Source organism: Haliotis cracherodii, unplaced genomic scaffold (genome assembly GCF_022045235.1).
Source record: "Haliotis cracherodii isolate W230 unplaced genomic scaffold, xgHalCrac1.p SCAF_16, whole genome shotgun sequence".
NCBI classification, from domain to species: domain Eukaryota; kingdom Metazoa; phylum Mollusca; class Gastropoda; order Lepetellida; family Haliotidae; genus Haliotis; species Haliotis cracherodii.
In genome coordinates, this window is record NW_027266271.1 from 12,128,211 (window position 1) to 12,150,366 (window position 22,156).

At 40.0% G+C, this 22,156-nt stretch overlaps 2 protein-coding genes across 2 annotated transcripts; one reads left to right on the forward strand and one right to left on the reverse strand.

Moving 5' to 3' along the window:
* Positions 1 to 1,289: 1,289 nt before the first annotated feature.
* On the reverse strand, positions 1,290 to 7,495 carry LOC139464159 (protein SPO16 homolog). The gene is given in 6 exon segments (XM_071245687.1): positions 1,290 to 1,417; positions 2,209 to 2,326; positions 3,995 to 4,073; positions 5,580 to 5,681; positions 6,398 to 6,572; positions 7,396 to 7,495. Coding segments are annotated over 6 exon segments (702 nt in total).
* Positions 7,496 to 13,682: 6,187 nt separating this feature from the next.
* Positions 13,683 to 17,682, forward strand: LOC139463585 (EF-hand calcium-binding domain-containing protein 1-like). The gene is made up of 4 exons (XM_071244856.1): positions 13,683 to 13,964; positions 14,921 to 15,083; positions 16,027 to 16,101; positions 17,567 to 17,682. Exons 1-4 carry the CDS (start codon positions 13,683 to 13,685, stop codon positions 17,680 to 17,682), a joined length of 636 nt encoding a protein of 211 aa, XP_071100957.1.
* Positions 17,683 to 22,156: the final 4,474 nt, after the last annotated feature.

Genomic DNA, 22,156 nt, shown 5'->3' on the forward strand with positions numbered 1-22,156 from the left:
ATATAATAATCCGATGAAATGCTGTCCTTAGAAGCATTTTAAGAAAAATAACTTGAAAGCTCATAAGAGTGGTAATGCGTTTTCTGTACACCTGAAAGAAAGGTCCAAATGACGACATGACGCCTTGTCCATGTGGGATGTTTAAAGCTCTTTATGTAACAGTTGCTGACAGTTGTTGAGTGGAAGACTTCCAAATGGAAGATGTTGATGGGTAGGTTTTGTGTTCCTGAGTGATTAGTAACGAAGATTAAAGTAAAAAAGAATTATTGAGAAACTTGCAACAATCAGACAAACGTAGTGATGATCCTATTGCAATTTAACATGTAATGCATCTCTCTCTCGAGTTCTCATCTGTATCAAAGTGCATATATGCCATGGTCAGGTCCCTTTCTGTTTTATTGTAAATCGTGTATCATTATTCTCCTTTAATCACGAACATACGACAGCATCCGAACCTTGGGGATTCCGGGCTTGGACATACGTCCCAAGCAACGAACGCTTGTGATGAGAGGCGACTATTAGTGGATCAGGTGGTCAGTCTCGCTGACTTGTTTGATTACATGTAATCTTATCCCTATTGCCTGGATCGATGCTCATGATATCAATCACTGGTCCAGACTCGATTATGTACATACTGACGTCATATTGCTGCATGGAATGTTGCTGCGAGTAGGCTAACGGGTTACGATCTATATTCATGAAATTATGTTAATTGTTTCATATAGCTGTGTGACCCGTGAAGATCGGGGAAAAATAGGTCTTCAGCAACCCATGCTTGCCGTAAAAGGCGACTATGCTTGTAAGAGGCGACTAACGGGATCGGGTGGTCAGGCTCGCTGACTTGGTTGATGCATGTCATTGATCCCAATTGCGTAGATCGATGCTCATGATATTAATCACTAGATTGTCTGGTCCAGACTCGATTATTTACAGACCGTTGTCAGCTTGAATATGGCTGAGTGCGTCAGACAAAAAAGCCCCACACAAACGTCTTATCCACAGAAGACGTTTGTTCTCTACAACTTAGACAGTATAAAAGAGTGGCTCTACTCCATGATAATTTCAAGTCTTGATATGGGTGTTGCAATACTTGCTTTGTAACAAACGTGTTCATTGTATCTGTGCAATAATGGACATTTCTGACAGCTGGATTGAAACCCATCATACAGTATGAGTTAGCAGACAGATTAAGTGAGATTCGACGGTCATGAATCCAACCTCTCAGGGCTACCCTTTGAATAAACGTAAGATAAACACAGCTCATTATCGATCACACAGCAACGTGAGTTCTAATTATGAAATATGTCCAGTATTCGGTCTGCAGTGACAGTATCGAGGCTACAGTTGAGGAGATCTTCTCGAGAGGCGGACGCCAGCTGTGCCAGGTTACCGATTCCATCCTGGATAAATTGAATCTCTGATGAGGATAAGGAAGTGTAATATTTAGGTGCAAATACATCCATGTAGTGTGTGTGTGTGTGTGTGTGTGTGTGTGTGCGTGCGTGCGTGCGTGCGTTCCTATTGCCGTTTCTCCTCGATTATGTTTGTCGGTTTATCAGCGCCAAACCAATGCTCGTGGGTTTCGCCAAAGTGGCTTCTGGCTTTTCTCAGACATGTCTCAAACTGTCATGCCGTTGATGGGTACCCATTAGAGAATCACAGAAGATGGCTGTTATTAGGCAACATGTCCTTATGGACAGAAATCGAAAAAAACAGAAACATCTGTGGACAGACACATGTGCATCTCCAGGGTGTAAATACTAAAACATTAAAGTACGAAAGTTATTTGGACTGTGAATGCAGTTATGTAGATTCTTACACCGAATATGGATACTCAGAAAACATATTATCCTGAGGACATATAAGATGTTTTACAACTGAATATTGAGCTTAGCACTATGCTACCACGAATATGCCCGGATGTTACAGGAGTGCTCTTGCAATATTTACATTGGGGGTGGCGCCATCTGGATCGAGTCCGAACCATACGGTGTCGTAAAATCTGCCATTTGTACCAAGATGAATTTCATGTTAGTTCAACCTGTCCATTATATGAAGAAGTGAGGAGATCGCTTTCACTGAAGCTTAGCATTTATGTGTCTGTTTGTGAGTCTTGATAGAACCGAAGAACTGTCCAAAGTCTGAAGTGTTCTAGTTGTCGCCTCTGTAAAGCCCCCTCCCGCAATACATGTGTAAGCTGAAGGATACGGGGTTCCGTGAGGCCTAGCTGTGTCAGGGCGGCGCCAGTGACATCTCCACACATCGCATGCGTGAGAACATCTTGGAATCTCCTGGTCACGACTTCTCCCATAGGCTTACACAGTAACTGAAAAATAACATGTTTTTATTTCTTGCAAAGTGTATTTCACATAAACAATAGATCTCAGTAATTCGGTAACTGTTTGCAAACAGCGTTCGATACCTCTAAATTGAAAAGGTTTATATCCTAATTGGTAGAATGGAGATAAACCTAGTGTGACTTCAATGTAAAGTTTTCCAATTACGATTTGATAGCTGTTTAATCTTCAAATTCGAACTTGCTGAAAAGGTAAATATGTCCAATCATATTTAAGAGTACATTTAACTGATGAAGGTATGAAGCAGTTGCAATCAGTTGTATAAACTTTGGTGTTGGCCGTAATGGTCAGAAGATCATGGAACAAGCGACTTGTTTAAACAGTTGGTTACCCTCACGCTGCAGGCATCAACATTCTAGCTACAGTAGAACACGGATATAACGAACTACAAGGGACCAGAGAAATCAGTTATCAGTTATATCCGTTGTTCGTTATACACGTTTTCGCTCGGAAACGTCCGCCATCTTGGATAAGACAAAACACAATACACGTAATTGCAGTGTTACACTGAAATATTCATGGCCTGATTTCACTGCAAGTTCGTCAGCTTTGGTCTGCAGTAACGGACCACTAAGCAGAATGTTTTCGCTTCTCACGGCTTGAAACCATTTGAAGAGGGTGTCCTCTACGTCTTGGTGATTGGCAGCTCGTAACGTATGACGATGGCCTACACCAAACAAACCAGTGATTGATGTTATAATAACGCCCAACGCCATCGGGATACGATGACAAGAAATCAGTCATGTCACATAGCCTGGCCATCCGAAGCATTTAGTAGCATCTCACGACAAGCAGCTTTACACTATTCCATTGTGGGTTATGCGTTATTCGATGCCCTAGATCCGTCAGTGACATTTCATGACAATATGTTTATTTTATCAAGTAGGATTTCGGATATTTCAGCCAAACGTCTAGGACTTGGGGTGGAGTAAAAGAATACTTTATCGCAAACCTTATTATACGACTATACATCAAAGATGTAACTTAACAGTATGTATGCAAACTTGGAAGACATTGTCATTAATTTCTTTGTGTCAGCATTGTTTATTTTGGATACTTTTTAATTGGAATTGTTTTGTAACAGTAAACACGGAACATTATTGTTTAACTGTAATTTACTTGAATTCATGCATGATAGATAGTTTTAACGTTTGTATATGTGTAATTAGAAAAGGTGGCCATCACATATAGTGTGAGTTAATTGGTTTTCAGAGACCCATGCTTGTCGTGAGAGGCGACTAACCGGATCGGGTGGTCAGGCTTGCTGACTTGATACATGCCACCGTATCCCAATGGCGTAGATCGATGCTCATGGCGACAGTCACTGGATTGTTCTGTCCAGACTCGATTATTTACAGACCGTCTTCAACTGTGTGACTTATCCCATTGTCAGTGAGTGAGTAAGGTTTTCTTCAATTTGATTTAACGAAGCTTTAAAATGAATTTGAGTTGTATCAGGGCCTGTCAGCTTGATGTGGGCGGAAAGCCTCGGGTGATGTAGGTCTAAGACGGTTACCAGTTTTGTGAAACTCACGAGCACGGAGCACCTAGAAACATTACCAGGGCCAATGTGGGCTTCGTCCCACGATCATAGTTTTCTAGCGCGTCAACGAGACCACCTACTAGTAAGACAATACCTTGGAAATGTTTAACATTGCTTGGATACTCTCTGCAGGGGTGTGGACTGGAATCATTTGTAGAGAACTCGTCATATATCTAAAATACAATATAAATAGTTACAAGAATTATGATGAATATAAGTTACTGATTAAAAGACACTACTGTCACAATGGTTACTGCTAGGAAAATGTCTGGAAATGAAGAAAATCTATAACAGCCTTTAGGTGAGAAAAATGTCTTTAAATTTACCTTTTTTAAAGTCGCTTGTCACATTTTAGGTTATTATCAGATAATAGCTTTTCTGGGTAACCAGAACAATGAGACCGCACATCCTTGAACCGATTCTTTGAACAAGACAAAAATTGAGCAGGGCTCACTATTAACCCCCACCTCGACTCTAACATCAGCTGAAGACGTTTTGATAGTGGAGAAAATCCACTCATTGAAAGCAAACTTTGCACTGCACATCCCAAAGTGGTATAGAAACAGTACCACCATCAAGTTATAGGTCGCACAAACGTTAAAGTGAATGAAATACAAATATGAAAATAAAACTTAGCACTGCACCTCTCCTTTTAGTACAGAACGTGTTCCTCTTATAAGTGTGAAAAATATCAATGTAATCGTTCTCAAGTTATAGATCGCACAAGTGTCGAAGTATAAAGATTCTTTGTCAAAAAATTGAAAAATGTATTTTTTAAGAAACTCAAAAATATGGAAATCAAACTTCGCACTGCACCTCTCCTATTGGTATAGAAAGTGTTAACTAAGTTTGAAAAGAATCTATGTAGAAGTTATCAATTAATGGTGGCACAAATGTCATGGGTAGAATAATGGATATTTGGAATAAGAACCAGACCATTCTTGTACAACAAATGTAGCATGTCTTCAGTGTAACATATACAACTGCTATTTGTTAATCAAAAGTGTAAGTAAAAAAAACCCGTCTCTGGACATGACAAGAACATCAATTCATCAACATTTCATGTTACTGTGTATCCAGTTCCTTTTAAAAATGTGATGTAATGAATTCCCAAACAGAGAATAGGCTGACATCTACTCAGATGTTGGACATGTGCAAATACATATTATATTCACAAGGAAATTTGGGGAAATGCAAACGTTTAGTGAAAAGAGCCACTGCCAGCAAACTCAGCATCAAATACTGAAGGAGTATAGGTAACAATGAGATGCATGTCTTGTGCATGTTACCAGTACCTCTATGCAGAAGCATGGCGCCCGCGGTACAGTAAAAAAATCAAAAGTGTTTCAAATACTAGTATATTTTCATAACACATAATTGCCACAATTTTAATACCCGTCCTTTTATCCTTGGTTTCCTAGAAAACCTGTCACCATTGTATTAGGGGTCGTGTGCACAATGTCCCGAAGATTCAACAAGGGCAATAACTCTACAAAATAAATATTTTCGGTGTGGTCTCCCGAACAGTCAAAACATGAAGTCAGTCATGTATTCAAAGCATCCTTGTATCAATAGCCCGAACACTTCCATTGAAGCTGAAAGGAGGGAGACCAAACCTCCCTGCCTGACCCCACTTCGTAGCTGGGATAATATGCTCATCAATGAACGTTAACACTTACTTCTCTTGTATCGCTGAGAAGACGCACTGTTCCTGTTCAGCGTGGCACGGGGCTTCAGCCAGGATGTAACAACGGCGGTGTACTTGAATAAACTTGTCAATACTTGATGATAGGAAACAATATCATTTTTTTTGAGAAACTATTATACTTATTGAATGATGGTTGCTGTGGTATATACGTAGTGAGTATAAACATATAACCAAAACATTGTCATTCGGATCTTCAATTTGAAAGACACTTATCGTATATATAAATAATATGTTGTGATGTCAGTACGTTTACGTATATTATAGATATAGACTCCTTCCATGAATAATAATAATTATTGTTATCAAGCATATGAAACGAATTGTACATATAATATATCTCTTTCTATTTACCTATGTTTATGTCTTCATTAGTGGAACCCTACAAGCATAACAAGTCATATCAATGGGCCTCTGCACAATATGGGGGCACGGGTGGCCCAGTCGTCTAAGGCGCCGCGATTCGCTGTGCAGAGTTGCGTCCCTTGGGCACGCCAGAAACCTATGATTGTGGGTTCGAATCCCGGTTCGCCCCAATTATGTTTCTAGGTTTGTCAGCACCATACCCGTGCTCGTGGGTTTCACCGAAGCGGTAAACGTCTGAGACCTGCATCACTTCGGGCTTTCCTCCCACATTAAGCTGACACGCCGCGATATAACTGGAATAATGTTAAAAGCGGCGTTAAAACCAACTCACTCACTCACTCACTCTGCACAATATCTACGTATGTCTATATTTTTATGTACACGAAAAATTTATAGTCTAATATGTGTTGATCGAATCAAAATGACATGATACGTCATTAGGATTTAGAAGCAGCTAGGTAGAAAACAGAAAGCCTGGCCAACCTCTCCCACACCTCTGCTCTGATGCAGCCGTCGCTGATGACGTCTTTGAGATGAAGGATCATAAAAGCAACACCAGACAGGGGGAAGATGATGCTATTGTTGGTGACGCTCTCAGAATCTGTAAAGAGTATGTAATATGTATTATAAAATGTGTATATCTAATATTCCAGTATATGTGAATTTTACCAGGCATATCTCTCTGATAGCCTTCATCAGTTCTTGGTGGATAGCGTGTCTACTTGGAGACCGAAGGTCGGATGTTCGACGGTGGCCTCGCCATACCAAAAGGTGTTAAGAGATGATACTAAACTGTTACCCTCGCTGGTACTCAGCATTAAAAACAAGGACTGATCGGCTCTGGGTCAGTATAATTTGTCTGAGTGGGGTATCAATGTTAAACTGCATTACATATAGTCCGGTCGTGGCGTACAGCCCGGCGTCTCTTCGGTTTCATGATTGCACAGTGGTTACTCATTTCAAATTCTACAGTCATACAAAAGATACATTTACAGGAAGCAGTCATTAGTAATCACCAACATATCACAGTATTGGAGACCCGGTGTCTAATAGAAGACAGGTTTCTATTTTATTTAGACAGACCAGGCCGGCATGTATTGAAGGTCAAATAGAGGAAATACGGCATCTTCACGTTATCATTATATGTGTAATATTAGTCACTGGACAAAGAAGAAAATATTGAGTAAGTGAGTTATGTTGAGGTAGATGAGTTTACACGGCGTGTCAGCTTTGTTACTGTGAGAGAACAGCACGGCGTCAAACCGGACCGTCGTACCTACTCACAAGTAGGTTTACTGTAGATCTACTCAGGGGAAAAGCCACGACTCTCCGTTGTTCCACAAACAGTGCGGACAGATCCGAAATCATATGCGTGAATCTGAGATTTGATCCTGTCACGACTAAATGATTTCATCTTGACTTACTTCTAATTTTGAAGTTCTTTTGTCGCAGAAGCCGACTGATTTCACTCTTTTCCAGCGATTGATGAAGAATAACTGGCCAGGCACCCACTGGTCCGGCCATCGCGATGAGCATACAATCAAATTGCCTATATATCTGAGAAAAGAAGTAAAGGGATGTAGATTAGTCAAAAGTTCAGAAGAAATTGGATATGACGGCGTTTAGATTCAGCTTGGAGTTGCTTCTGTCACTTCCGCTGCCAAGGGCAGCAAACGAGAGTTATCTCCCCTTTTCATATTGGCTGTCAAGCTCCTTCCCAGCGCGTGACACCTTCGTTACACTCTCGGTACACTCCGCGAACGGGCCATCGATGTGAGGAGCTTGATTGGCTGTCAATCTCCTCGCGGCGATAGCCCGTTCGCGGAGCTTTCTATACTATGTTATACGGAGAGTGTAACGAAGGTGTCACGCGCTGGAAAGAAGCTTGATTGGCTGTCAAGTGAGTGAGTGAGTGAGTTAAAATTTAACGTCGCATCGGCATTATCTCAGCCATCTAGCGACTTGGCTGTCAAGCTCCGGATAGCAAAAGCCCATTCGAGGTGTCATGCGCTGGGGAAGGAGCTTGTGGCGCAGTGGTGGCGTTGCATAACCAAACTGCCACAGGCTAATTTGCATATCACGTGACGGGGCCTTTCTCTTGTTTGTAAACAAACGCACTTCTTCTGAAATGCTAACAGATTAGCCTAATCGTCACATGGCGCTTGCCTGTGGCAGAGGTACTATGCTGGCTGCATGGATAGGAGAGTGGTATGATGTAAGAGTCATGTAAAATGGAATGAATTGAAACCATTATTGTTCATTTTGGTTTAAACATGTCTGTGATTAAACATCCTTAAACATTTTAGGAACAATATTTTATTGTAAATTTAATTTGTTTGCCATAATTTTTTTCTCGTGATATATATGTACGTGGACCCAGAAGGGGCACCTCTAGACACATTCGTGACCAACTCGTGTTATTCTGGGACAAGCCGAACAGCGACTCGTGCCCCTCTCATGGCCATTTTTGCGACCAGGTTCCGTCTTAGCGCAAACTAATCAGTCCAATCCAGCTTTTAATTGTGTCTTTAATCCTCTTTACCATGATATTTACAATAAAAAGTCATCTCTTGTTCCACCACTCGGAATCAGAATCCAGTCTGCCATGTTTGCTTCCAATATTAAACTGCAAGATATAGCTCCCACTCAACTGTTTTCAACACCTCCTTGGCAAATGGTACGGCCAGAGGTAGACCTTACATTAACAAAATTAAAGAAATCTGATACTAACCAATTAATCTACCAACAAGAATACCATCAACTAAGAAACAATTATGACACTTATAAATCTATATTTACAGATGGATCCAAGGATGGTGGCGCAGTTGCTAGTGCCACTGTCATTGGATCCAGAACAATCTCTTCACGTTTACCTGATAACAGTTCAATATTCACTGCAGAAGCAAACGCCATTTTTACAGCACTTAAATATATCAGTAATCAATCTAAACATAAACAATTCATACTGTTTTCAGATTCTCTTTCATGCCTTCAGGCAATTAAAAATATGTCATCAAAACATCCACTTTTAATCCAAATTCTTGAGTTATTTAATTATCTTGCTACTGGCCAATATGACATCGTCTTTTGTTGGTTACCAAGCCATGTTGGTATCAAAGGTAACACAATGGCCGATAGTGCTGCTAAAGCAGCGCTCAACAAATCTGTGACACCACTTCTGATCCCATACACTGATTTTAAACCCATGATTCGATCTTACATCCGAGATCTTATGCAACAGAAGTGGGACGCCCAAGTAGGTATCAATAAATTACATGAAATTAAACCAAATATCGGTTATACCTTCTTGGGCTGTCAGTCCAGATTTGAAGAGGTCATTATGCGACGATGTCGTATTGGCCACAGCAGATATACTCATGAATATTTACTAAAAGGTGAGGATCCTCCGTTTTGTATCCCTTGTGATGAAAGAATCACGGTCAAGCATGTCTTGCTTGACTGTGTTGATTTTTCTATCACAAGGGATAAATATTTCAATGTAAAAACAATTAACGACCTTTTTAATGATGTTAATCCTCGTTTAATATTATGTTTTTTAAAGGAAATAGAACTTTTTCATAAATTTTGATGTGTTCAATGTATTGTTTTAAAAATTGGTAGTGCGAAATTCATAACTTAGATTGTTAGTGGCTGTACCCTTGATAAGTATCATAAATGTATCATAAATGTAACTTCTCGTCACGATATGGCTGAAATATTGCCCATGTAACATTAAATAATAACTCACTCACTTAGCGCAAACGGGCATACCTAAAACAACTCGTTGCGTAATGGTTCACATATATATTTCCCCATATGTTACATATATTTTAAATGCAATTTAAAGCACATCGGGACATGCGGGATTATACAGTATGATTGACCAAGTTTAACTGTGTCTTTGGTATATTTTTTGATGTAAGACATGTAACCAAAAATGGTTTCTGAGGGATTCTTTGACGAAGAACTTGAAATCATACGCGCATTCTGATTGGTTTGTCGTATTTTCGCACATAACATTCATCGATAGGGTGACGAGTCTTCTTGCAGGTTACCGAAAGGGGCGAGTGGTGACGAATGCTTTAGAAATATACAATTGACATTTCATAGTGATTGGATATACCAGCTAAACTCATTTGGTGATGTTTCCAACAAAACTATACCCGAATACCAAACACAAATTGCTTCGTGGTTCATTGACATTCATCATTGTTTTAAAATGGATTCAGGAAATGTAGAACAAGAGTTTTAATTCACACAGAGCACATGGCATACATGCAGGCAGACATATTGGAACTCCCCCCTTTCTTACTCCCTAACTGAAGAGTACATTTTATAACATAAGCTGTCCGGAGTTATCTCCCCTAGACCATACCATGAACACATTTAACCGTCCGGAGTTATCTCCCATAGACCACTACATCGAGTGTACATAAAGACATAACAATCATGTATCCCTATCTCCTCTAAAAGCTGTTCTAAATAACGGACACATACTCGGCACAAAAAGAAACTGTGCATATGATTTTATCGTGATTTTGGCACCCAGTGTATATTTAACTTCTTTCAGTGGCATTTAGAAGTTGGAATGGTAACTAAGACAAAATTGCTAAAGATGAGCAACTTCTTTATTACAATTGGGCTGGATGAGCAACTTCTTTATTACAATTGGGCCCAATTGTAATAAAGAAGTTGCTCATCCATAACAATTTTGTCTCAGTGTATATTTGTTTGTCTGTTCAGTTGTTCTTTAACGCCTAACTCAGCAATCTTCCAGCTATATTACGACTCTTAATATTCGTGACTGACGCCATGAGCATCAATCGACGCAAATGGGATACGATGACATGCATCAACCAAGTCAGCGAGCCTGACCACCCTATCCCGTTAGTTGTCTATTACGACAAGCATGCATGGGTAACTGAAGACCAGTTTTGACCCTGAATCTTCACGGGGAAAAAGAAAATAAACAACAGTTAATCACCTAAAGACCCCCTCCATATAATTTGGTGGTAGTAATACCGAAATATGGGTGTCTATATTCTGATCAAAAGATAATCACTTCAACATTAGCATGTGAACGCTTACTTTTCTTGTATCGTCGAGAAGACACATTGTTCCTGCTCAACGAGCCTGTCCACCCGATCCTGTTCTTCGCCTCTTACGACAAGAATGAGCTGCTCATTACCCGGGTCTTCTCGGGTACTAGCATACATTACATACATTTATATACATTTCACTAGCCACGCACTAAAGGGAAATGTGCATATGATCCAATTCGTTGATCGTGTATTATAATTAAGAACATTTTATGAATAATATTCAGTGGGTTATCTTTGTACAGATCTTTATGAAATAGTGTACAAGAATTTATCTACATACATACGAAAAGAGTGTTGTTGAGTTGAGAACATATAGGATGTATAACGTTTCTTTATCGGAGTATTTGTTTGTTTTGTTTCAGTTCTATTAAACATTCATATTTTTAATTTTTTCTGTGTGTGTACTTATATTCCTTCGTAGATACAGGGGGCACGGATGGTCCATTTGTCTTAGCCGTCGCGATTCGCTGTGCAAAGTTGCGTCCTTGGGCGCCCCAGAAACCTTTGATTGTGGGTTAGAATCCCGGTTCGCCGTGATTTTGTTTCTAGGTTTGTCAGCACCATACCCATGCTCGTGGGTTTCACTGAAGTGGTAATCGTCTGAAACCTGCATTTCTTTCTACGGGCTTTTCACTTTAAGCTGACCCACCGTGATAAAACTTGAATAATGTTAAAAGCGGCGATAAACTCACTCACTCGTAGATGCATTTTTTTCATATTTTAGTTCACTATTTTTAGTCTTAAAAGAATCACGGTATCTTCTGCGTTGTATTTATAAACGTATGACCTGCATTAATAGTTTTTAAATATCAAAGCTCCCATTGGTGTAGCTACGTCACAGTTTGACCAATCATCTCAAAGATCGACATTACTTCGCACAAACATCCTCCTCCTGATGGTAGCCTAAACTCTGCCTTTTTCCGAGGGAGGCATAACGATAACCGTAACAGTAGAAGCCTGTCCTTTTATTGGCCTTGAAGATGCTCATATGTCACACCGCGTGTAGAGTTGTCACATGACCTTGCCATCCATGTCACGTCGTGACGAAAACTGACAGCTGAAGTAGATGGTAATAGACAGGTGTGACGTACCGTCCGAAGATTGCTAGGCCATGGTGCAAAACTGAATGTTTCATGTCCCAGGCTGTCTATCAGCGAAACACTGTTTGTCCATTTACAGCGTATCTTATCCACATGGAAGAGAAACAGGTTCAAGCATTCCGAGTTACCAGTTCACCAACTTAGCACACCTGTTTAAGAACAGCGATAGCGCTATTTACGGAAAACACCATGCAAATAAGTGGAGAGAGCAGGGGAGGCTTGAGATGTGTTTAATATAAAAATAATCTGTTCCTGAAAATGCTGAAAAAATATTTTGTTGAGATTTTACCTCAAAGGTAAATCGTTCGCTGAACATACTGTGACTTATGTCCTGAATAATAGGTTGTGGGTTAATTTTGTTGCTTAGGTCCTCATTTCAGAGCAAAATAAATGTATTGTTTTCAAACGCTGAATAATATTCTTTCGAAAAGGGGCACTATGTCTTGACAGTTCTATAATATAATGTTGTACACGTGAAGCGTGAAACGGACACTGTGCATAAGAAAACGTATAACTTTATGGATACCAACTTCTGGTTTACTGCATAATGCGACGGTTCCATGTAGATTCTTACACCGTTATCAATTGTAGAAATAAACCAGAAGTTGTTATCCATAAAGTTATACGTTTACTTGTACGCACCAACTTCTCTTACGACAAGCATGGGTAACTGTTCTAACCCGGATCTTCACGGGTCCACTGATATACTATTGGACACACATTGACAGTTGTATATTTAAACACATGAGTATCAAATATTGTTGTTTAGAAATATTTTTTTTAACAATATCATTTCTAAGGAAGATTATATAATACAAAAGCGGTCGAAGCATGATAAAATTGATTCGGTTATAACCTAAATGTTTATAATAAGCTGAAGTAAACATTGAATTCGCGAGTTACCGTAAACAGAAAATATTCATCTTGGCCTGAGATGCTTGCTTGTGAGTCAGTGACGACAAAACTTCTGTTCGTGCATCTACAATGACCTGCCACCCCCGCATGGTGTCGGGCACCTGCCCCTGGTGTGTATATATACCGGTGGGGGACCCTCACGACAGACATACTCATACACTGAACACGTCGTTACACCGCTCCAGTAACCAAGTGAGTATATAGGGGGTGTTGTGTGATGTTTTGTCTGTTCCATTTTGTATATGATTTGTTAATTTTGAAGATATGATTGTGTATTCTAGAAACTTTGGCCAGAATAATATTTTTGTATGCCATGACTAATTCTTGATTCTTGGGCGTTAATCCGAAGTCACTCACACGAGATAAAGAAACATAAAGATATTGTTTTACTTGTTTGACTTTGTCCTTATTCTTGCCACAATATACCTATTTGGCTTCAAAATTGTAATCGTAAGTTTTAATGGAGTTTTGTGCCGCTTTAGTAACATATTAATTGTTTTCCATATCGAACAACATCTTCAAAACTCTCCGAAACCTTCACATTTTTTTGTAAAAATAAGGACACGATGTTAACGGTTATGTTTTCCAGGCACGATGAAGCTCCATAACAGTATCCTGATTGGCGCAACTCTACTTGTGTGTTGCCAATCTGCGTTTCTCGGGAGTTTGTGGCAGGACCTAGGACGGGAGTTTACCAACATGGGGAAGAACATGGCCAAAGATCTGATTAATGTTGGACTTAAAGCTGTCAATCAGACCATGAACATCGGCTGCAGAACTGCATGTCCCAGACTCTGTGAAGACAAAGTCGGCATGTACTTCTGTCCCTTCGTCTGTGTGCCCCTCTGTAACAGAGGAAAGCGTTCAATCAGAAAGGTAATACGGGCTTGCAATTGTATGCATGCATGCACTCAAACACATGCACTCATGCACAAACAAGTACGCACGCATGCATGCACGCACGCACGCACGCACGCACGTAAGTACAAGTACAAACATACATAACGTTTGTCAGACAAGGCTTTGCTCCACTTTGTAAGGAGTTTGTAGTAGCCAGAGACAATGCAATTGATCCAGTATCATTAAATAAGCTCAGTTATGTTAACGTGTAATTGTACCACTATATTTTCCTACCAGAGATAAAGCGGTCGATCAAATAGAATTAAAGTTATATTATCTGCAAATCCGTAAACAGAAAATAAACTAAAATGTGTGTTTAACATATGTCAGTTGTTGGTTCGGTTTCCGTTACGTTGTGGATATAACGTTCAGGGTTGATTAACAAGGTCTCAATCTACAAAGAAGGAATCGCCCAATAGTGAAATCTTTTGTTTTGGACATAATACAAATGGGTTCCAAAGCTTCTGCACCTTCTTAAAGTTTGTCCATTTTCCAAAGTCACACACATCACACATTATACCATCACACATTATGGACCGCCTCCGTGTTCTACAAGCAGTCACACACACACGTGCATGCACGTCGCTATATAAGTGCAATAATCTTGGGCGCCACGTTAAACCCCATTTCACCTCACCTCAACTATGGCATTATATAGTGTCCACAACAACAAACTTCACAATTTCTCAATCCCTTCCATGTGAGTCCATTACGAAAATGGGTTCCAAATCGTTGGGTTACAAAGCTTCTGCACGTTCCTCAAGTTTGTCCATTTTCCAAAGGTCACACATAACACAGTACACCTCAATGACATCATATAATGTACATAACAAAAGTGTTCACAATCACACAATTCCTCCCATGTAAGGCCAGGACGTATCAATCAACACTCGCATGTCCATCATGTCCACTTAATGGTTCTGCATCAACAGGGCAGCGATTACCGCGGACATCTCATGCCTATGCCCAACAAGTTCTCGGCCTATGACCTCAACGATGATGGTGTGGTCAGTCTCAAGGAATTCGCCTTCGTTACTGGGCACACGATGGACCAGGCTGACCTCAAGACGGTCTTCCAACTGGCTGACAGGAATGGTAAGGAAATAATGTATATTTTACATGTCTGTTGCAATGTGTACTAATATATTAGTCTTTGGTTGGTTGGTTAACGCCGCACTCAGCAATATTCCAGCTATATGGGTCTTCACGGGTCTGAAGTCTTTTGGGAGGCAACTTGGTATCCTTTGCTACTGATATATGCGTTGTTTGTTGTTTTATGCCACACTCACCTTTTTCTAGATATATGACCACGGCCTGTGAATAATCGTGTCTGGTTGGTTGGTTGGTTGGTCTGTTGTTTAACGCCGCACTCAGCAGTATTCCAGCTATATGACGGCGGTCTGTAAATAATCGAGTCTGGACCAGACAATCCAGTGATTGACATCATGAGCATCGATCCATGCAATTGGGATCGATGACATGTATCAAACAAGTCAGCGAACCTGACCACCCGATCCCGTTAGTCGCCTTTTACGACAAGCATAGTCGCCTTTTACGGCAAGCAAGGGTTGCTGAAGACCTATTCTACCCCGGATCTTCACGGGTCTGAAGTCTTTTGGGAGGCAACTTGGTATCCTTTGCTACTGATATATGCTTTGTTTGTTGTTTAACGCCGCACTCACCTTTTTCTAGATATATGACTACGGCCTGTGAATAATCGTGTCTGGACCAGACAATCTAGTGATTGATATTATGAGCAATGACCCGTGCCATCGGAGTACGATGACAAACTATCAACCAAGTCCCGATCCATTAAGTCGTCTCTTACGACCAGTGTAGGTTGCTGGGTCAAGTTCTAACCTGGAAACCCTGCGGGGTATTGACATTTGCAGTATATTTGAAGTAATCAGACGTTGCGACCCACCTGTTGGTCACACATATACAGCTAAGTAGACAACCTAAATTATCAGAAAAATATGTTGGGCACATATTGGACTTGAGTACACCTAAATGTTTTATTTCTATTTTCAATTTTCAGGAGATAATATCCTCACATCTGGCGAACTTTATGGAGGACCGTTTGTTTTCGAGATGGATGTCAACGATAACGATTGTAAGTTGAATATGCTTGAATCATTTATGCACCAGCAGCTGTGGTATCTGGCTACGCTTTGTCTCTCTGAATTTTATTGGAACAGCCAAGTTTTCTATTGCCCAAGATAACGTTGAACCTGCCCATCTTGCGTTAGTGTTTTTTCTTCTTCTGAATAATACACCTACGCATCTGTAAAAATGCAATTTATATGATGGATCTTATCGTATTTAGTTTATACTACATCACCTGCTGTATTTTTTCGGGCATTATAATCACCTGGCATGAATTAGAGACTCGACGTCAGTGATAAACATGGGTTCAAACAAAGCAATCATAACGCAAAGACGATTATTTTTTAGCATAGACTTGCAATAGCCGTGACGCAATTGCTGCTTTCCGGAACTGGGCCTCGCCTGTATTTCTTCACCGAAGTTTGGGGTTATTCATGATATGCTTTCTAAAAGGGGGTCATTCTACTGTTATACAAGCACTGTCTTAATTTGGAGACTCGACCGCTGTTCGGGGGCACGGGTGGCCCAGTCGTCTAAGGCGCCGCGATTCGCTGTGCAGAGTTGCGTCCCCTGGACACGCCAGAAACCTATGATTGTGGGTTCGAATCCCGGTTCGCCCCAATTATGTTTCTAGGTTTGTCAGCACCATACCCGTGCTCATGGGTTTCACCGAAGTGGTAAACGTCTGAGACCTGCATCACTTCGGGCTTTCCTCCCACATTAAGCTGACACGCCGTGATATAACTGGAATAATGTTAAAAGCGGCGTTAAACCCAACTCACTCACTCACTCGACCGCTGTTCTTCCAATTAGGGTGTGACCCAGCGCCTTTCAAAACAAAACAGCGTCTATTCAAAAGTATGATGATAAACAGCGACGGACATAGAATAATCTCAATTGTAATAAATGATATGTACATTCATGTCATTTATGAATAAGGCCCGTGAAGATTCCGGGGTAAAGTAGGTCATCAGCAACCCATGCTTGCCGTAAAAGGCGACTATGCTTGTCGTAAAAGGCGAATAAAGGGATCCGGTGGTCAGGCTTGCTGACTTGGTTGATGCATGGTAGAATAGGTCTTCAGCAACCCATACTTGCCGTAAAAGGTGACAATGCTTGTAAAAGGCGACTAACGGGATCCGGTGGTCAGGCTCGCTGACTTGGTTGATACATGTCATCGATCCCAATTGCGTGGATCGATGCTCATGCTGTCAATCACTGGATTGTCTGGTCCAGACTCGATTATTTACAGACCGCCGTCATATAGCTGGAATATTGCTGATTGCGGCGTTAAACAACAAACCAACCAACCAACCAATTGCGTGAATCGATGCTCGTGATGTCAAGCACTGGATTGTCTGGTCAAGACTCGATTATTTACAGAACATTTATGAATAAACAACGAATAATATGTTAAGAACAACAGAGAGAAACCCTCCTTGCATTCATGTTTCTTGTATAATTGCTTTCAGACCAGTATTGCCAGTACATAGTAAACAGAAGGACAAAGAGCGTTCAGCAGCAACACTCCCAGTCTGTCAAGACCAAGGCTATTAACCTGAAGAAGGATATTACCAATAAGCTCTAAATCCGAGATCCAGGATTCTTTCGTCACCACTCGCACCGTCATTCGCTTGTCCCAGAATGACACGAGTGGTCAAGAATGGCGCAGCATTCCATTGCACTTGCTGGATATGTCTCCCATTGCACCTCTTGGATATGTCTTCCATTGCACCTCTTGGCTATGTCTTCCATTGCACCTCTTGGATATGTCTTCCATTGCACCTCTTGGATATGTCTTTCTCCATGCTGGCATAGCTTTGTCTAACCTATATTTTCGTTTATATTGCCATTTATATTGAAAATTTCACCAATTCGAACTTTTTGACATGTTGAATCTATAAGGGTCTTTTCTTTAATCAATTAATCTTTCGGTAAAAAAAAACGTGCTCGAATTAATACTACTATATTTAAAAAAAAAGAAACGTAGTAATAAGACGTGATAAGTAAACATTTTATTAGTAGTGAAATAGATTTATGTAAAAGAAAAAAGGACTGTTCTGTAAGTAATTTACCTGTAAACCATGTAATTGATCAAACACTCAAAGATGTTTTTTTTGGACAGAGCTTTGAAAGCAAAACCTAGGATATTATTTTGTTCAAGCACATTGCCACAAACAATTATCTTTTATGCTATTGTTAGTTATTAGGAACTGTTTTGTGAAATAACATGTCTAGTTCCTCGTTTGGCAAAAAAAATGTATATGTTTGTCTTACATCTGTTTTTATAAAGTTTATAATAAACACACTTTTGAATGAAGTTCGTTTTGTCTGTCGATACTAATGGTATTAAATACATGGACATGATTTTACGTATTTTAGAATCGTGATGGAATTAAGAGGGGCGAGGTAGATCGGAAGGTCACATGTGTGGCTGGCTGCTTGTATGTCATCGTACTCTGCCCAGACCGGTGCTCATGCTATCATCCACTGCTTCGTCTGGCTGCGAATCGATTCGTTATATAACGTGCTGATGAAGTGTAACAGGAATAACGTTCGGCGTAAACCACATTTTACTCACTCTATCTCAAATTCAGGAACATCATTTTCAAACCTTGCACATGTATGAGTAGGTGAGTGAGTATGATTTTATGCCACTTTTAGCAATATTCCAGCATTATCACGGCATGGGACACCATAAATGGGCTTCATCGTACACATGTGGGGAATCGAACCCGGGGCCATCTGCGTGACGAGCTAACGCTTTACCCATTAGGCTACCCCACAACCTCTGCGCTCGTGTAGTCTCATGACAAGTAATAGGGACAACTATAACGGTGGCAAAATCTTCAATTCCGAATTCACTGGAGGTTGCTTTGACCTTTTTTTCATATCAATAAGCATTTATGTCCAAATCATGATATAATTTGAGAAAAGAGAATTCCCAGTGATACTGTTTTTTTCATATTCTCTACCCTAATTTAATGAAACGAAATAGATACCTTATAACATGTCTTAGAATGTGCCTTCTGAAAGGACTTCTGTGAACCCAAAGAGGAATTGGACAGTTTATGGATGTGTACGAACTTAACTTGATTTTCTGCTTGGATTTCCTTAACGTCAGTGTCACGCTTAACGGATATTAAATGTTATTACTGCCTTCTGGCAATGTAATTAAAGTCAGCTCTGTGACTCTGATACTTCTCCTCTGACTCTGGAAGATCGGACTACACGCCAATATAAGAACGTTGAACCATTAGCGAACGTTGACCGCCTAATCTAAATGATAGTTTCTTGAGCCAATAAGACGGATGTGTCATTCTTAAAGCAAGAATATCATTAGATTCATGTAATGTAATGTTTTATTGACTTAAACGACATAATCATTGACGTTTACTGCTACATTGAATAATGCAATAAAACGTACTGGGCCAATATGACGAATTTATTGCTCATATGAAAATCAAGCGTGAGGTCATATACTTTCTTATTTCGTACTGAGCCTCTTTTTAATCTCAAACTAAATGACACAGTGATCGATGTTGCCCTTATATTTCAGAAAGACGTAGAATTATTTTTTACTTAATGTTTTATCCTTGAAAACTGAACCGTACGTATTTTGTATATATTTTCTATATCTATCAATTATTTGTTTTAATATAATACTTGACATGTATGGAGACATGCGAGACAAACTATTGACGGTGGGGCAGCCAGGTTGCTAAAACGCTCGCTCGTTGCACCGAAGATCCGGGTTCTATTCCTCATCTATACCAGCCTAGTAGTGATGTACCCTGCCGTTATTTTGAAGGAATGTTGCTAACAGAGACATTAAGTTGTACTCACTTAAGTACGTAATGATGGAAAACTCAAAGAAGCGAATGTAAAATCGTTAGAAACCCATGTGGTATGGCATGGTATTTGGAATTTAGGTCTACTTGTGGAGTGAGCGAGTATGGTTTTATGCCGCTTTTAGCACTATTCCAGCTATATGACGGCGGGGAATACCAGAAATGGGCTACACTCATTCTTCCCATGTGGGGAATCGAACATGGATTTTCGGCATTACGAGCGAACGTTTAACCAGTGGGCTATCCCACATCCCCTAGGGTGACCTGCACCATTTAAGGTATATTTGCGCCCAACACATCAACTGTCTTTAAACAAGAGCAAAGTGAGTAATGTAAATGAGATTATTAACCAATGTGCTTCGTGGTCTAGTTTTTAAATTGAAACAGTAAGTAATCACTATTTAATTTCTGAAATGTAAGAGCTCATTTCATAAAAAAAACAGATCAGACAACACATTGAAAAACTTTTACAATGGGTTAATAGTCAATACACAACATAGGTACACATACAACATATTAATTTCCCTAAAGCAGTCACAAAGTCTAATATCGCCCGCTGAATTGAACCATAAAATATGTTGGGGACCAAAATTGTAAATAGAGAAAATAGGCTGCACATCTTAAATTTAATCCGATATTATTGTGGCCTAAACATTTAAGTTAATAATGCTTCACTGTCTTGGGAATATTTCGACACAGTGAGTACATAGGGGGGGACCTCTTTAATAATGACTACGGTAAGCATTTAACCTACAGTCACCAAGACGAAGTCTAGTCATTATGACGTTTCTTTCGTGGAGGAATTGTCCTATAGTCGAAATCTTTTGGCTGGGGCCTGTATTTCTGATATTGTTACCTCAGGATATTGCAAGCCAGATTAGTCTGCTGTCTCATTTCCATGCAGCCCAACATGAACTGGAATCCACACAATATCACACGTAATGTACTTTGAGTTCAACAAATCTATCCAACTTTAATTTTCCACAAGCAATGTCAGTTCCTGAACCACTGATGCCAGATTCAATTGCTTTAACGGCCGCCATGGAGTCTGTTTTATAACCGCCTCATGGCCATTTTCATTAACCCATCTTAATGCTTGAAGAATAGCTCAGCAGCAAATACTAAGAGATGCTCAGTTAGCCTGAACACACTTGAAATGCAAACATCCGAATTCCAGTATGACTCAGCAGAACGTACCACAGCCGAATCTTTTGAGGCATCAGTAAACGTGTGTGAAGTTGGAATAATGTTCATTGAAGTCCTGAGATACCTGAAATATATAACATTTTGGACTTAATTCTTGTTAATGGTTGATTTGGTTTTGTTTGTTGTTTTACGCTGCACTCAGCAATATTCCAGTGGTCTGTAAATAATCGAGTCTGGACCAGACAATCCAGTGCTTAATATCATAACGCAATTGGGATCGATCACATGCATCAACCCGATCCCGTTAGTCGCATTTTACGACAAGCATAGTCGCCTTTTACGGCAAGCATGGATTGCTAAAGACCTATTCTAACCCGGATCTTCACGGTGTAAATGGTTGAATTGACATCATAACAAAGCCTAGGAGCAGTCAAGAAGCAGAATCTTTAAGTGCAGAGGAATCAACTGGGTTGCACCGTATTAGTTTCTGAACGCTCAAACCGAAAGGGACCTTGCCATGTGACCAGTCGCAAATCACATACTCAACAGTCATTAATCATTATCTGGATAAGAGTTGGATTTAGCTTTCAGTTTAAGAAAATATTTGAGAGAGACAACTTCACGACGGAGGCCTAGAGACGAAACTGGGGTACTTGGAAATGTACAAATTCACAAAGCCTTTGACTGAATGCGGTCAAGTTTCGAAAGATGACATTTTGAGGCAGACGTAACTACCTGACATTCATAGTCAATGAAAATATGGCAATAGTATTGATGATTTATCAGCATCCCACTTCGTTTTGGTAATGCACACCAACAGAATTGTGACCTTATTACATTTGTTCACAACATGAGATATGTAAGAACCCAGCAATAGCCTCTAATCGAAATAAACACCAAAGAATTTAAGCTCATGTACAATTTCTATTTTGGGGTCACCAAGTGGTAACCTTATATTTGAAGGAATCTTACGTCTGGTTATCACCATTGCAACGGATTTGGCCTAAGAAACCTTAAAACCATACTTACAACATAATATAGGTATGATGCAAAAGCTGTGCTGCA